Here is a 15,632-nt window from a genome sequence, read left to right on the forward strand (position 1 = left end):
CTAGACAATGCTACAGCTGTTCCTGAATGATTGAGTTTATTAACATGTCCCAGGGTTGTGTAGTTCAGGTATGGGAAATATTGTGACTGAAACTGAAGATGTTTTGGGGCAGTTAGATTCTCACATCTATCTTTACATTACTGTAAAATACTTTGATATTGTCTATATGCCGTTATTGCAAATGTGTTTGTCATCTCTGTTTTTCTAACCAACCCTATGCTACTCACTCTTTTGTCTTGTGAAATTGCCTATAAATTATAATAATTATTAGGAGGAATTATAAAACATTTCCACTTACTCTTGTTCTTCTCTAATTAATATGATCATTGCACCTACAGCATACCATAAAGAAACAGTCTTACTTCATGGGAAACCTCAGTGTTTGTCTTGGTGCCAATGTGGCAACTTGATATAGTATTGGCAATAAACCCCACCAGTTCCTAGCATGATATAGCTGCAGATTCTTCCTGCTCAGTGTTAGCAATATTTTGGGAATGACTGCTGTGAATGACTCAAGGCTAATTACTGTCCTTTCTTGTTCTTGTTGATCATACTTATGACAAACCCAAAAGTTCTTTTCCTATCCTTTACAGCAGATAAAAATTAAGAAAAAATAACCTGTGGAAGCACTGTGCCATTTCCACACAAAATTCTGCATCTGGTTGTTAATATGCAATTCCTGATACCATGAACTTTCCTAGAGCTTAGAAATGAGAAAGGTCTTTTAGGTCACCTTGTCTTCCCCTCAGTTGTACTTAGAGTAGATTCACATAAGGCACAGCCATGTCCCCTCTACACTGAAAGGGAGCATTCTTTTCACATGGCCTGAGTGCTTCACTGATACTGGAAAGAGGAGAAAAGACCTTTTTCCTGTAAAGGGTGTGTGAGATGAAGTTGTAGCACGTTGGCATAAAAGGCTCTTTGTTAATTGCTATTGTGCTAATGGTGCTTTGAATATGAATGTTTTGTAAGCAAGAAACAGGCAATGACTCAGATGAGCACTGCCTCAAAGAAAACTTGAGCAGGTCTGGAAGTGAAAGAAAGCCTTTGGCATTTTGCAGTCTGTTTTTGAATGGGTTGCACAGATTCAAGTAATCAAGACCATACATGTAATAAACAGGGCACTGAAGCTGTATCATCCACTACAATTTTATTTAAAAAAAAACAAACAAAAAAACCCCACAACCCCCTCCATCATTCATATTACAGCAAAGCTGTTGAATAATTTGCTAACAAATTTATATCTGTGTGTGTTATACACACCTCTGTCACATATGCTCTGAGGTTCATTTTCAGAAAACTGAAGTCCCTGCTTGTTCACATGGTAGAAATTGGAAGTCTCCATACTATCAGGCTATGTGTCTGTTTTCATGAAATTGTTCTCCCAGATTTTGAATTTGTGATGAATATTTCAAAGTTGGTTAGCTGAGAAATCTTTGTAGCAGGCAGCTAAAAATGTCTACCTTTTCACTAGCCAAAATTTAGGAATTTGAAGATTACTTTAGAATACACAATATGCTAATAATGGCATAAGATAGCTGAATAATTTTATGTTTACTAACATTATTAGGAAGAAATATAACATATGCTAATATATACAATTTCCATTCTTGAACATAAAGGAATTTTTTAAAAGTCTAAACAGGCTCTACACTTATGGAAGTATGAAAGCTTTTTTTTCAGTTCCACAAGAGAAAGTGTTCACATTATTCTACACTTTAATACAAAGAATTCTATTATTCCAATACAACTAAAGTGGTGGAACAGGGTATCCTGCTGACCAGAGTAAAACACTGCAGTGATGTAGTAAGAGCAGTTCTTATTCCTGATGTCGTAGATGCATAAATACATGCATACATGCTTAATATTAGAATTAGGCATACTGGGATAATTTAAAGGGCCATTTTGCTATGTGAAAATATTTATTGAAAAAAGTGGAGTTTCCCTGGGAGGATTTCTTGAAGATATTTTTTTGTGTGTTTAAAATGTTGAGTCTAAAGGAACACTTAAATAGTTCAGTATTGTACTTAAGAGAAGCATAGAGAAGCATAGCAGTTGTTATTTCTTAATCTGCAAGGGGCTATTTCCAAGCTGCAGACTCAGTCAAGCAGTGCTTTATTCAGAAGAACCCTCCAGAAACCCATTGCAGGTTTTGCTTGAGTCAGGACTGTGAACTTGTACTGTTTGCATGTTACAATTTGTAGGTATTTTTAATGAGGTTTCCCCATTGTTCTTACAAAGTAAGAGTCATTGGAGAAAGCTCTTTTTCATACAGTTACAGTTAAAAGAAAACAATTCCTGCAGATGGAGTATTCTAACATGCTTCTATTCCAGTTAATTTTGTGGGTTATTATCTCCTGTTTGTCCAGTGCAGATGCTTAGTTTGTTTTATTTTTCTTAAGATACTTCTGAATGTTAAAAAAAAAAAAAAAAAAAAAACACAGCAAAAGCAGAAGATTTAAAAATTAGATGACTAACCTTCAGGAACACAGAGTGTTTTGTTAGAGATGTGAGTTAATTATAGCTGACAAAAGACTACTCAATCATTTGGAGTTTAGCAAAGGAAGACGAGTATACCCCTATGAGAGTTAAATGAGTCCTATATGAATAATACTAAAATCTGAAAAGTTTTGCCTTTGCCATTGAATTGTATAAGCTGCCTTAAGAGTTTTTAAAACATGAGCATTCTCTGAAAGTTAGCACTGGATATCTTTCTAAAAGTTATGTTTTATGTCAACAAGAAATTGTTGAAATTGTTATAGAACTTGGTGGATTAAATTTTATGGCCTTCAAAAAACTTTTTGCTTCAGTCCTTAAAATATATGACTCTATCATATTTCCTGTGAAGAAGTACAATACAGAAAAGTAGCTTTAAATCTCAATGTACTGACCTGATCAACTACTTGTGCCTGGTGGTCTGATTTTTAACAATTGGTGCAGTTGCTGCAGAACCAACAAATGCTTACAGCCCCTAATTTTAAGAATTCATGGTTTAGATTAAATCAGAGATTTTCTGTGCTGTTACTGTGTCCTTTGGCCCAACCAGCCTCACTGTGCAGCTTTTGGCAGGGACAGGCCTCCTGCCTGCATACGGAGTGGCTGTAGCATGGGAGCAGATGCATTGCCTGCCCTGGGAGAGAGGCAGCATTTTCCCTTTTCACCTTGTGGTCAGTCCTTCTAATCTGATTTTACAAAAATAATTTTGAAAATTTAAAGTCAGGTTTTCTGATGGTGAAAAAGATAGCAATATCAAGAAGACGTGGCTGTTCATAGATTTGCCAGACGTGTTCTGATACATCAAATATTGCCTCTTAGGTCAAGAAAGACTATTCCTTCTAATCAGTGACTATTTCTGTCAAAGAGCTCCTTCTGAACTGTAGTGTTATTCATTTTAATTTAGTAGAATCTAGAGGATCTTTGAAAAATAAAATTTTTGTTGCACTGGGCACAGAAAGTTAAAATGTCCGTGCATTAACTGAGTTTTAGATACAGTGTCTTTTTAAGGTATCTGTCTCCCAATTTTATGTGCATTATAATATAAATTAAAAATGGGAACCTAAGGTCAAAAGAAGGCACTCATTTGTATTTTATTTTTTATTCCTACAAAATACTGAGAGAAGTTCTACAGAGAAAGCTTGACTAACTAATGAGACAAACATTTGCCCAAATGAAATACAAAATTAGGAAAATTTTATAAGATTATATTAATTTTTTTGGGAAAATTAGGAAAATTATATAAGATTATATAAAATTTTGGAGAAAGGAGCAGTAATATTTTTGTATTGATGAAAAGACACCTTAAAAAAATTCATATGACCTAACCTGTCAGTCAACAACCATTCTGCAGAGCCATAATATCAATCTGCTGTCTGACAAGATGTGTGATTGACTGTGCAGCTCAGATGTGGCACATCCACATGTAACAGGGTTTCACCGTGGACAGTGTATCAATACAATGCGTGGTATATAAACTAGCATTGCTGTATTTTAACACTCTTTTCCCTCTGTTGGTCAAACACTGGCTAGTGAAAGCAGAAGTCATAAGGAAAGGCCAGTTTCCAAGCTAGCTAATGCTCAACATCACAGTTCCCTATGGCAAGTTTCCTGGGTCACTGACACAAGTTTCAAAAGAATCACAAGTGCTTATATTAATTGTATTCTCATTATGAAAAGTGATACCATAAAAAACAGCTCCCTTTTTCTTTGTTTTCACCTGTTTTGCTAATTTTATTTAATCTTCATTCATGAAGCATTGATTTGTGTCAGAATCCCCAGTATAGTTGTATCTTATTTTTAATATTTGATGAAAGCAAAACGTCACAGGCTTACCCCAAAAAGCATATAGTTTACTGTAACACATCATCTAGTCATGTGGAATAGGGGGAAAGCATTTGGGTTGGAGATAAGTTTAGCTTCATTGCTGAGTTCCGTTTTCTCGTACTTTTGATTGTTCTCACAGTGATATCTTGGTCTGTTTCTGTGCTAGTCTTCGAGCTCTTTCAACTCAATTTGCTTCCATGTTCCGTTCATACATACGTGACAAAAGGAGGGCAGAGTTTCCCATTGCTCTGGTTGTTGACAAAGGAAACCCATTGTACTTGAGAACAGCTGAATTATTATCTCTCTCAGTGTACAATTAAATGTCACCACCATGTCACAGCAGCAATACACATGGTGGCACCAGACTTGGAAAGTACTAAAGCAGTGAGGGCCACAGCAGAACCACTCAGCTAAATGCCTGTCCTTTGAATACGCATGAAGAACATTAACTAAAATTCCCAGAAACAGCTGTCACAAGATTAAAAACTAACGAATTTCTGTCCTCAAGCACATGAAATCTCACATTCTGATTCTCATTGTTTTGCCTGAGCAAAAGCAATTGTCAAATGGAGATTGCTTATTTTTTTTTCTTTTTTTTTCTTTTTCTTTCTTTTTATATTTTCCTTACTAGGCATGTACAGAGTTCATTAAAGGAACCCAGTAAGATTGGGTACATGAATGCTTTACAGCTGGAGTCTCAAGAAGGACCTTGATCCTTGGCTATAATTTTAGTGTGTGTTTTGTGAAAACTCTGACCATGTAACCTAGAGCACGTTTAATTATTATTGTGTAGAACCTCTTAAAATTCTTGCTTCACTGTGTAGTCAGTGGTTACTTTTGTTATGTTCACATGTTTCAGAGCTAGGAGAGTTCTCAGGGTCCTTCTCCCTCTTCCACAGCTGCCCAGCCTTCTCTGCATAATGTAGGGATCCAGTGAGTATCTGGTCAGTTCTCATTTGACTTATAACCATAGTGAATCTGGTCTTCCCCCGCATTTCTCTGCTCATATCATCAGGAGGACTGAAAATGGTGTACTTAAGAGAAGAAAACCCAGTATGTTCTGGTCTTTTGCCTTTACTTACCTACATTGTCATACTGACTCCACTGAACAAGTTCCTCGTTTTTGACCTTGCCCATTAGCTTCAATAGCTACTACATATAGCTGAGGTTTGTCCTCTTTCCTTCCTTTTTTTGCCTAATTTTTTCCCTAGTATCTCTTTTCTCACTACTTCCCATTTTAACCCTTCTTTTCTATACTTTGCTGCGATCTTCACATTCTCTTCTTTGGGTCTGAAATTGCCGTCCCTCTCCAGTGAAATTTGCTGTTCTCAATGTGCTGGCAGCAAAGTGAAATGTGATGAAAACCTGATCTCTGAACGGTTCTTTGCTGGCATTGCATGGATCAGATTTTTAGTATTTTTTTCTTTGCTTACAGCGCACTAATTGAATACAGCAGAGCAGAACAGCAGGGGAGAGAAACAGGAAACACTCAGTCCTGACAAAGGCTTTCTCTAGGGGTAGGTGCTCTATTAGCATCTCTTATTAGATAGCAAATGCTAACTACCCACAGACAACAAAGCAGTGAGATCATTCACAGACTGAAAACCATTGAATATGCACATCTGTGGATATTCAGACAAATGCTGAAATCCTGGGAACAGTTGTAGGCCAGGTTGCCTATTCAAAAGACTGACATTTTAATGTTTAGTTAGAAAATGCTAGTTTTGAAGAGATTAGAAGCACATGTATTGTCCCTAAATAAAATTCAACATGTAAATTTTGTCAGTATTCATTATTTATTATAACTGTCAGGATGCTTGTTGTGACCCTGTGAAATTTATTAAACTATAATACATTATTTTTTTCTGTTTCTGTTCGACTGCTTTGTAGGGAGTTGGAAAATATGTGTTATATTTACTGCAGTACTTTTCCAAGCAATATTGCCAGTGAGAGTACTATTTGCCAGTGAGAGGCTGAGGAGTTGAGGACAAATGCAGAGACATATTACAATCTCAAATGAGAGCAATTAGAAGAATACTGTCCCTTGAAAAGTAAAATGTAAATAGACATAAGGTGACAGTGAAACTGGTTTGTAGGATACTTTCAGTGTTAGGATGATGCTTCTGTCATACAAATATTTGAACATCTGGATGTAGACTAATGTAAGGTACCTATCACTATACCAGTGAGTCACATAGTATTAAAGTTTTCCAAGAACTGAAGAGAGAGGACAGAAAAATACATTCTACACTACAAAAACTCAGGTATCATGTTCTTTTTGCATAGTCTCATATGCTTTTCACTGTTTATTTATTTATTGTTAATGAGGAAATTCTTCTATTTGGAGGAAAAAAAAGATAAGAGCTATTGAATTTCATGAGAGTGCTCCTAGAATCTGGATTATACTTCAGGGTTTTTTTGTGTATTCATTTTTAAGCTGTCAGTATATATTTATTTCAGAGTCTTATGAAGATATGTAAAAATATTAGGTATGTCATAAAATTGAACAAATACATTAATGTTTTCTAAATGGAGTAGTTTAAGTTTGGTCTTACTTTTTCAAAGTATTTTCAAGTAGTTTTTGCATCAGTGGTTTGCTAAGATTCCTGCTTTCACTCAGTTTAACCCAACAACTTCTTATACCAAGTAATTCAGCTAAATTCCTAGGGACCACTCATGTAACTGGCAGTGATGTCTCTTAAGGTGTCTTTGTTTAGTATACTATGGATGACCATATAATTTAGAGATTATCTCCTAGGTATTCTCCTGCTCCTCCTAAATACATTTTGGACAAGGTGCAATCCACATAATTCCTGATAAAGCCAGATTGTCATTCTTTTTGGGATACAGGGAACATTGATGGAATTTCACAACCCAGGGGTTGCAATAAGATTTATCCCTCAGTGGAACTATGATTGGATGAGCAGTAGGAGAAGCCTCTGCCCTGTCATTCAATCTTTTACTCATGATCTAGTTACCTGGTCGCAATTTGCCTGGTCTCTGTAGCCCACAGGAGATCACTTTTTCCCATATATTTCTCAACCTCAGCTAAAGCATCCCTCCCAATCATGACAGCAAGAGCTAAATGATAAAATAGGTGTCTAGACATTGCTATATATTGCTGTTCTTAGAACTAAATAGTCTTTGGTCTAGATGCCCTATAAATAATCGAGACAATCTAACTCTTTGTGAATTAGCAGTGCTTCAATTCTTTTTAAGGAAGCAGAATGACTGCTGTAAAAGGTATCCAAGCTTTGTGATGTTTCCTTGTTGTAAAACAGACTGACATTTGGAGGTTTCACACTATTACAGTCAAATTGCTGCTCTAAAGACAGTTCATGATTGCAGTGCATAGAGTGGTGTGATTCAGTTTGTCTTTCAGATGGCCTTTTTCCTGCTGCTGCAATTTAACTGATATTTGTTTTTGAAAGCATATTACTTTGCATATATTTATTGTTGTTTAATTTCTTTATGTATACATATTAAAGTACACTCTCTCTCTGAAGGAAGAAGGGACACAGAAAGGTCTCCAGTCGAGTGATACTAAGATTTCAGAGGTTTTGTTTCCAGCTGTGCAACAAATTCTTGTGTGACCTTGGTCAAGATGATTAACCTCTGTGCATGATGGGGACAATGAACAGCATTTAGGAGTCATAGATAAAACTAGCTAAACACAGGAAGTTATGCAAGATGTTTGGGGATCCTTGATAGGTAGCTAGTGTATATGTACTGAATCAGGCAAAGCAGGGAAATGGTCAGAGAAAAAAGCTGGGCTTGAAAAAAATGGAAAAAGGAAAAATATCAGATAACGTTTAAAAAAGGCTAGGAGATAAGAGAGATTATTTAACCAGTTGGGATCATTTGAAGGTGAATAATTATAAAAGATGGGGTTCTATTCAGTGTTAATAGGACAAGCAAAATACACCAAGATGAATGTATTTGTCTGTGTACTTCTAAAGTGGTGAAGCCAAAGGCCTTTCTGAACCTTGGAATTTGCTATCCTGATCAGCTTTCTTCAAAGTTCAAAGAAAACTATGGTGAAATAATATATGAAAGTCAAAGAGGAAATATTTTCTCCAATGTGTAAGTTACAGCTTGCATTAAATGCTAAAAATTAGCATTGAATAAAAAATAATGTGAAGAAGACCATCATTCTGGAAAATGTATAGTTGAGCTAAGTTCTCATTTAAGAAGTATGTTTAAAGATGTGTTTTACTTCGGAAAAATTCTCCCTAGTCCCTACTTCAATGTATCTCCTCTGCTATTTTTTTTTTTTACTTTATTTAGGCTCATGCATCATGGCTTTAATTATACTTTATAAATACATGAAAAAATTATAAATACTCACTTTGCACACCACCTTTTATGCATAGAAGCATAATGTATTCTGAAATCATTTGTCAGTATCCAAATGCTGTCTCAATCAATAGTCTTATTCAGTGAAAATAAAGTACAGTTTTGCTTTTATTTCCTTAATTCATTCCCCAACATTAAAAAAAAAAGAGTGAACAGACTGCAACAATCTGAGTGTTTTAATTTACCATATTTTAGATGGCTGTAAGTTTTTTGTATTTACTGCTGTTGAACAAGACTTGTCTTAGTTTTTTGCTATCACAAACAGTTCATGATTTTCAGTTAAAAGATTGACTAGAGATGCAGAGATTGATAATTCCCTGAGTGTGGGTTGAATCTGGGAAAAGAATATCTAGAAAATAAACCTGATTCTCCATAGGATATATATATATATATATATATATATATATATATATATGTGTGTGTGTGTGTAAAATGTTATATATATTAATTATATAATATTTCCATAATATTTCCATATGAAATATATTACTATTACAATATTATATAATATTAAACCAGGTGTCATTAAACCAGGTGAGAGGATTATTATTATTGACAAGGCTTATCTGGTTGCAGTATTTAGCAGAAAACAATCTGTGGTGTTCTGAAACCCTACTCATTTGAGCAGTCTTAAATTAGACTGTACTGATCGTGAATGGAGACTTTTTCTACCAATAACTGGATTGTAAGTTTCTCTGTCTGACAAAACAGTTAAGATCACATTGGTGGGTAGTTTGTCATGATGTTGATATAACATCTGCTTGCATCCAATGCCTCAAAACTGTTTGCATGAAAACCCTTTGGAGAGAGTCCATTTGTTCCCTAGTTCAAATGGCACTCCCTGGGAAAGCAATTCTACCATGTGCTGAGCAATGTCAGTGTCTATTAACTCCAGTTTGAGTGAAGAGGCACAGCCCTTCTTAGGAGATGCAAGGCAGTGCCAGCAGAGATTCTAAAGCTGAAATTCAGCTCTTTGCAGAAGCTCTGCTCAAAGCCTGTGTATCATTTAATTCTTCATAATGGAGCTCGGAGTGGATTTGAAGAAGCTGATAGGCTTTTTGCTCTCTTGTCTGCAGAGGGCTGAATTACACCCCTGGTGAATATACACAGTAAAAAGGCAACTACACTGCCTCAGGAAATACACTATATTCCTTTACTTTGACTAGTGTAACTCAGTTTCAATTACTGATGAAAATTCTTTGATATTGCGCTGATAACAATTGTTGTACATTTTGCTGCCTTCCTATGTTACACATTGAGCTTTACTCTCATACTGTGATATAATGTGCAAACTGGAAAGTGAAAATGCAAAAGTAGATGTAGTCCCGCAGACAAGAACAGGCCTCCCTGGTGGCACTGTGAGTGAGAACCTGTGTGTTGGTGAGGCTCCTGAAGCAAAGCAATGGGTAGAAAAGCAGAATTAAAGGGTTGTAAAACCAGTAAAGGGGAAGAGATCTCGACAGGAAGCAAGACTGGAAGAGGATGTGGGGGCTGAGGAGGCACAGTTTTGATAACTGATTTGCTTTAAATCAGGTGAGCTAGCTAACTTTTCCTTACAAAAGAAGTTCTGATTCTCAAGCCTAGCTCTGTGCGGTAGTCTATACACAGCACAGAAATATTTTAGAATTTAAGTTTTGTAAAATACCCTTGGTGTGTTTTAAATTTGTGTAGATATAACCAATACCCAGAGCAAGGACCCCATGGATTTGTGATAATACCAACAGCAACCAAGCAAACACTAAGAGTAATTCAGAGACGCTTTTTTAAAATAAGATTACTTCAAGTTATGTTTCCAGGAAAACCTCCTAGCTGAGATAGTAAAGGCAATCTAGTGGATATTTCTGAGTTTAGCTTACTATTCAGTCTTTCGATGATTCCTCATATTGTTGAAACATTTACAGAAATAGCCATTTTGATATGTGAATTAAGAATGATATGCATACAAGTAGGTCAGATTTGGTGTTAAGATTTTGCTGGGCTTTTACTGTTAAGCCTGTAACTGGATGCAGGCCTTCACTGAAAGGACAAGGCTATTATCTGTTACGAAGGAGGGGTTAGTCTCAAAAACTGATATGATCCAGTTATCAGTAGAGCAGTACCTCTGATGCCCAAGCAGAATCCACATTTCTGTGTATTATGTGGTAAAAACACTAGCAGAGTTGCTTCAAAAAAATGTAGTTATGAATCATTTCACCATTGATTTATATATTGCCTAATGAACAGTGCAAATTCCTAGGTAGACATTTAGGTGCTAAAGAGGGTTTTTAATTAAAATATTAATATGAATTTCAGATTGAGCTTCCACTGAAGGAAATCAGGTTTAATTATATTACTAGAGCTTATCAATAATTATACCAGAACTGAAGACACAAGTTGTTTTGTGTCAAAATATTGGAAAGGTCTTTTCATTAAAAGACTTTAAATTGCACTTCTATTTCTTGCCATGACCCAGTGGCATTGGGAATTGTATTCTTAAGAAGCTCAAGACAGAAGAAGTCAGGCTGAATCACATGTTCAGGTGAGCATAAAGCTACAGCTGCCACTGGGATAAATGCCTACTTTAAGTCTCCTTGGACCCCAAATTAATTTGGTATAGCATAAGCTTCTTGTACTCTTACTTCGCTAAGTACTTCTCCTGTACTTCTCTTTTTGTTGGGTGTCTGATTACTTGAAGGTGTGTTATGTGTATTGGTGTCACACATCAACATAGAGGAAGGCATGATCTGTGCCTCTATGTAGGACATGTTCTGGCCTCGAATCCTAGGAGACTTATGTATAAATTGAAGTGCTGAAGCTTTCCTGTAGTGCAGCCAAGAATTGGTGAGATGATCTGTGGAGGAACAGGACCATTTTCTGCAGACTGCAAGCCTTACAGTTTGAGCAAAAGTTAGTTTGGGAGACCTTATCTTGTTTAGCATGACTGTATGGCACCACGCAAGTATATGTAGATATATTTTGTAAAAAGTATACTAAACACTCCACTGTATAATACTGTCTTCAGTGAAGAGTGAAAGAATAACAGATATCAGATATTATAATATTGTTTGCTATTCTCTGAGAAGGAACCCAGATACTACAAAGGTGGAATCAAAAGAAGTAGTATTATAGTCCAGAAAGAGGTCTACAGGTATTAAAGCCCCTTCTCTCCTTGCCTTGAGGAAAAAATTCTACTCACAACTCCTTTGCTGTTACTTTATTGCAGTCAGGGCTCTGTTGTTCCAAGGCTACATGCTGTGTATGACCTTGTGGAAATTTTGCAGAACTGGCTTGCCAGAGACACAAGCATTGAGAGTAGACACAAAACATGTATCACACCAGCTTTCTGTCAGAAACCTTCCTAACTAGGCTTCTTTTCCCTTGTAGTAATAGGCTGTTTGGTCCTGTCTTTTCCCTCAGCTTATTGTCTCCTTCCCCATGGTTTCTTAACCTTTGCTTCATTCAATACCTGTCCTTCTTACGTTCCTAGTTTCTGCCCTTGACTACACCCCACCATTGGAAGTATCACAGAGTTTCTCAATAGCTGTCATTAAACTGACCCCTCTGTTTATTACAGCTTTTCTCTTTCTCCTGCATGCCTCATGTCTATTTTCAGTCTAAGCACTTCAGGATAAGGACTGTTTGCTTGGGTTTGTAGAGAGTCTAACACAATGGATCACAATTGTGGGACACCAAAATGATTAGTTAGGATAGTAAGTCTCCAATTATTAGTCTTCCCCAACATTTCCTTCATTGGAAGGAACATAAAATTAGAAGAAGAGCTATTTTCTATGTTCTTTTGATTTATAATAAAACCGTCTTTTGTTTTTTTGTTGGTTTTTAAGTTTGAAATTAAATTTGTTGGCACAGCAGGTGTTGTAAATAATTTTCTAAACTGCCTAGGGCTTTCTACATCATAAACCATTGCTGAATTATCAGATAATAAAAATAGACAACTCAAATGAGAAAGAGTTTAGAGATAAGTAAAATGTGAATTCTCCTGCCAATTGTTTTTTGTTTTGTTTTTTCTTCTTCCTTTTCTGTTTCATAGCACGAATTATCAAAACAAAACAGTGGTGTGAAATGCTTCCATGTTTAGAAGGAGAAGGCTGTGATTTGCTAATCAATAAATCAGGCTGGACCTGTACACAACCAGGAGGACGGATAAAGACAACCACGGTAAGTGACTTCTCTGTTCTACAGTTCTTCCATTTCTTATTCACTTTGGTTTGTTGAAAAACAAGAGAGATTTTTAATTGTTTTTCAGCACTTTTATGTAAAGTTTATTGCCTCATAATTAATCTGTGTGCCCAAGTGTGCATGCTGAAATACACATCAATATTATCACAAAGTACAACACTGGAAAAGATAGCAAAGGAAAATGTATAATTCCCATGGTTACTAAGAGTAGATATTATATCAAGATTTTCTCTTAAGACACCAGTGGCTTAGCTAACATTTGTATCCAGCCTGATGACAGTATCTTAATGTTTCAACATATACAAACTTGTGCTGTGTTAGCGTAGGGTTTAAAACTCAGTGCGTGGTCTAAGAGGGTGAAAAGAAATCTTTCTCAGGGAGTTCTGAAGAAAATATTTTTGCAATTCCAGCTATACTGGAAAAACAAGTTGCTCAGATAGATCTTTGTTTTTCAGTGAGATCTACAGAAAATATAGCAAAAGATCCCTTTTCCCAGCTTGCTTTGGCCCTGGTTTGTTGATAAATCCCTCAGTTCTCTGTTAAGGTATCTTGGGGCATTTGCTTGTGGTGAAGCTGAAAGTATATATGACTGTAATAGTTTCTAGGGCCTATAATGTATCAAACAGATTTCTAGAAAATGTTCTCAAATGCCAGTAATTCTTTGACTTAATAAATGGAAAAAATCTGAAGAGATATAATAGAGCAATTTTCTGCTAACTTGCTAGGCCTCTTGAAATTATTTCCCCTCCTTATAATCTTTTTTTAGATTTACAGGGAGCTTGAGTGTAATTTAAATAAGTGCAATTTCAAGAATATTTAGTCTTAAAAGTACTTATCAGTGAGGACTAAATTAATGCCCATCATCCTCTGCACAATTTCTCTGTCTGAGCAGGAGAAAGCAGTGTAAAAACTTTTATTGTTTTAGAATGCCTGTATTTAGAAAATTATTCTTATTTCACTTTTTTTTTTTTAAAAGGAGATTTGACAATGCTTTATAAGATACCTACAAAACAAATTTTATGTCTTGTGATCACTTTTTTTATGCTTCTGTATTTACCAGATATAATATTCCTTATGGACAGGGCTATAAAAATTAACTTGTCTCTCAGGTTGTGAATATAGTTTGCCTTTAGATCTTTTGCATTCAAGCTATGTAAATCTTTTGCATTCAAGTTATGTAAGAGTGGCATTAAAAAAAAAACCCAAAAAACAAGGGAAGGAAAAAGTTTTTAAACATTAATGCCAACATTCAAGGGCAAGGAGATCTAATACCATAAGTTTGTCATACTTGGAATATAGTCTTAAATCTTGTTAATTCAGGGGTATTTTCTGTATCTGAGGTAAACGGAAAACCCTTGTACTGTGACACATTGCCAGCTGTAATTTTAGCTCTTTATTTGATGTTTAATGCTAATGGCAGGACTGAGTAATGCAAAGTAAGCAGAGGATCTATCCTTCAGTTTCTGTCTTTAATGAAGTGATTCAGATATGCTTTTAGATTAAACACCAGAAGCCTGATTCTGAACTCTTACTTGTCTCTATAGCTCTTTAATGCTATTGACATGAATGGAATGACTCATGAATTTGATTAATGTAAATGAAATCATAATCATGCCCCATCAGTAAAATTAAGACCACAGCAAGTGTAATATTGTAAAACAGACTCGCCCCACACAGATACATCATTGTCATTGGTAAGGAAAGATTTTGCCAGAAAGACAACTGTAGAACAGCTCTAAGCATAAGCCCTCATCTTAACATCAAGCAGTCTTAGACAGTTGGTATCACACATGCAGACACACAACAAACACGCAGTACTTTCCAGTCAAGCCAGACTAGCAACTCAGAATGCTTACAGAAGCTCTGAATGCAGAAGGGGGAGAGGGAAAAAAGACAAGAAGAAAAACAAATACAAAACCCTGCAATAAATTCTAGCCTATAATGCATTATTAGTAAAATATTAAGAATTTTTTTTAAATGTTCTTTAGCTACTTGCTTGAAGAGTAAGCTTTGGACCATGGTAGTAGATTTGGAAATGGTGTCGTCAGATGACTCCATGAAATTCATGACTCTGATTAAAAGAAAGGAAAAAAATTCCAACAGAAACAGCATTATTTACTGTAGCAATGTTCCCAGATCAACAGCTGCTAATGCATTAACTGGTGTTTCTGCTCCTAATCAACACACGAGTTGCCACACACTATCATGCCGTCATGGTATTTAAGTGTACTAAGGACGTCTGGCTGGGAAGGGCCGGAAAAGGGACCACGAGATAATATAGGGAAAAAAATGTCCAGACATACAGAATTAGTTACTGTATCCTGTTCTGAAGTAGAAATAAGTTTTGACCACATCTCCAGCAACAGCCAGATTAGGTTCTTCACTTTTTTAACTGTCAATTTTGTTAAAACACATCCATTAATCTAATATCAGCAGCCCTTGTCTGCTGATATAGCATTCATCTTAAAGATAGTTTTGGTAGTAGGTCTTGAGTTATCATACTGATGGTGATGATAGGTCATATAGCAGAGATATCACTGATCAATGCTGACAATAATTTGTCACCCATACCAAAGTAGAACAGTGTTGAACTCTGATGGACTGAAACCAGCTGTTGTGATAATACCAGCTTTTCACATTGATTCTGGGAGGCTTTGTAGAAATGCAACTTTTTAAGTACTGGGTTTAGAAGGAGCATGTGGTAAGATAGGACTTGTAGAGATCTTATAGATGTCATCTTATAGATAACATGCGCCCTTTTAAGTGAGAATATACTTCAG

The 15,632-nt window shown here is 35.9% G+C and overlaps 1 protein-coding gene across 2 annotated transcripts in view; it reads left to right on the forward strand.

The window, feature by feature from the left end:
* The window catches only part of TAFA5 (TAFA chemokine like family member 5), a 400,155-nt gene that overhangs the window by 311,671 nt on the left and 72,852 nt on the right, over positions 1-15,632 (forward strand). For both annotated transcript variants that reach the window (XR_007780561.1, XM_050987434.1), the window contains exon 3: positions 12,704-12,831. Coding sequence is in view for 1 of the 2 variants with exons in the window: in XM_050987434.1 (XP_050843391.1) it covers positions 12,704-12,831 (128 nt within the window). In the remaining variant the exon portion in view is untranslated. The remainder of the gene's footprint in view (positions 1-12,703; positions 12,832-15,632) is intronic.

Source organism: Serinus canaria, chromosome 1A (assembly GCF_022539315.1).
Source record: "Serinus canaria isolate serCan28SL12 chromosome 1A, serCan2020, whole genome shotgun sequence".
NCBI lineage: Eukaryota > Metazoa > Chordata > Aves > Passeriformes > Fringillidae > Serinus > Serinus canaria.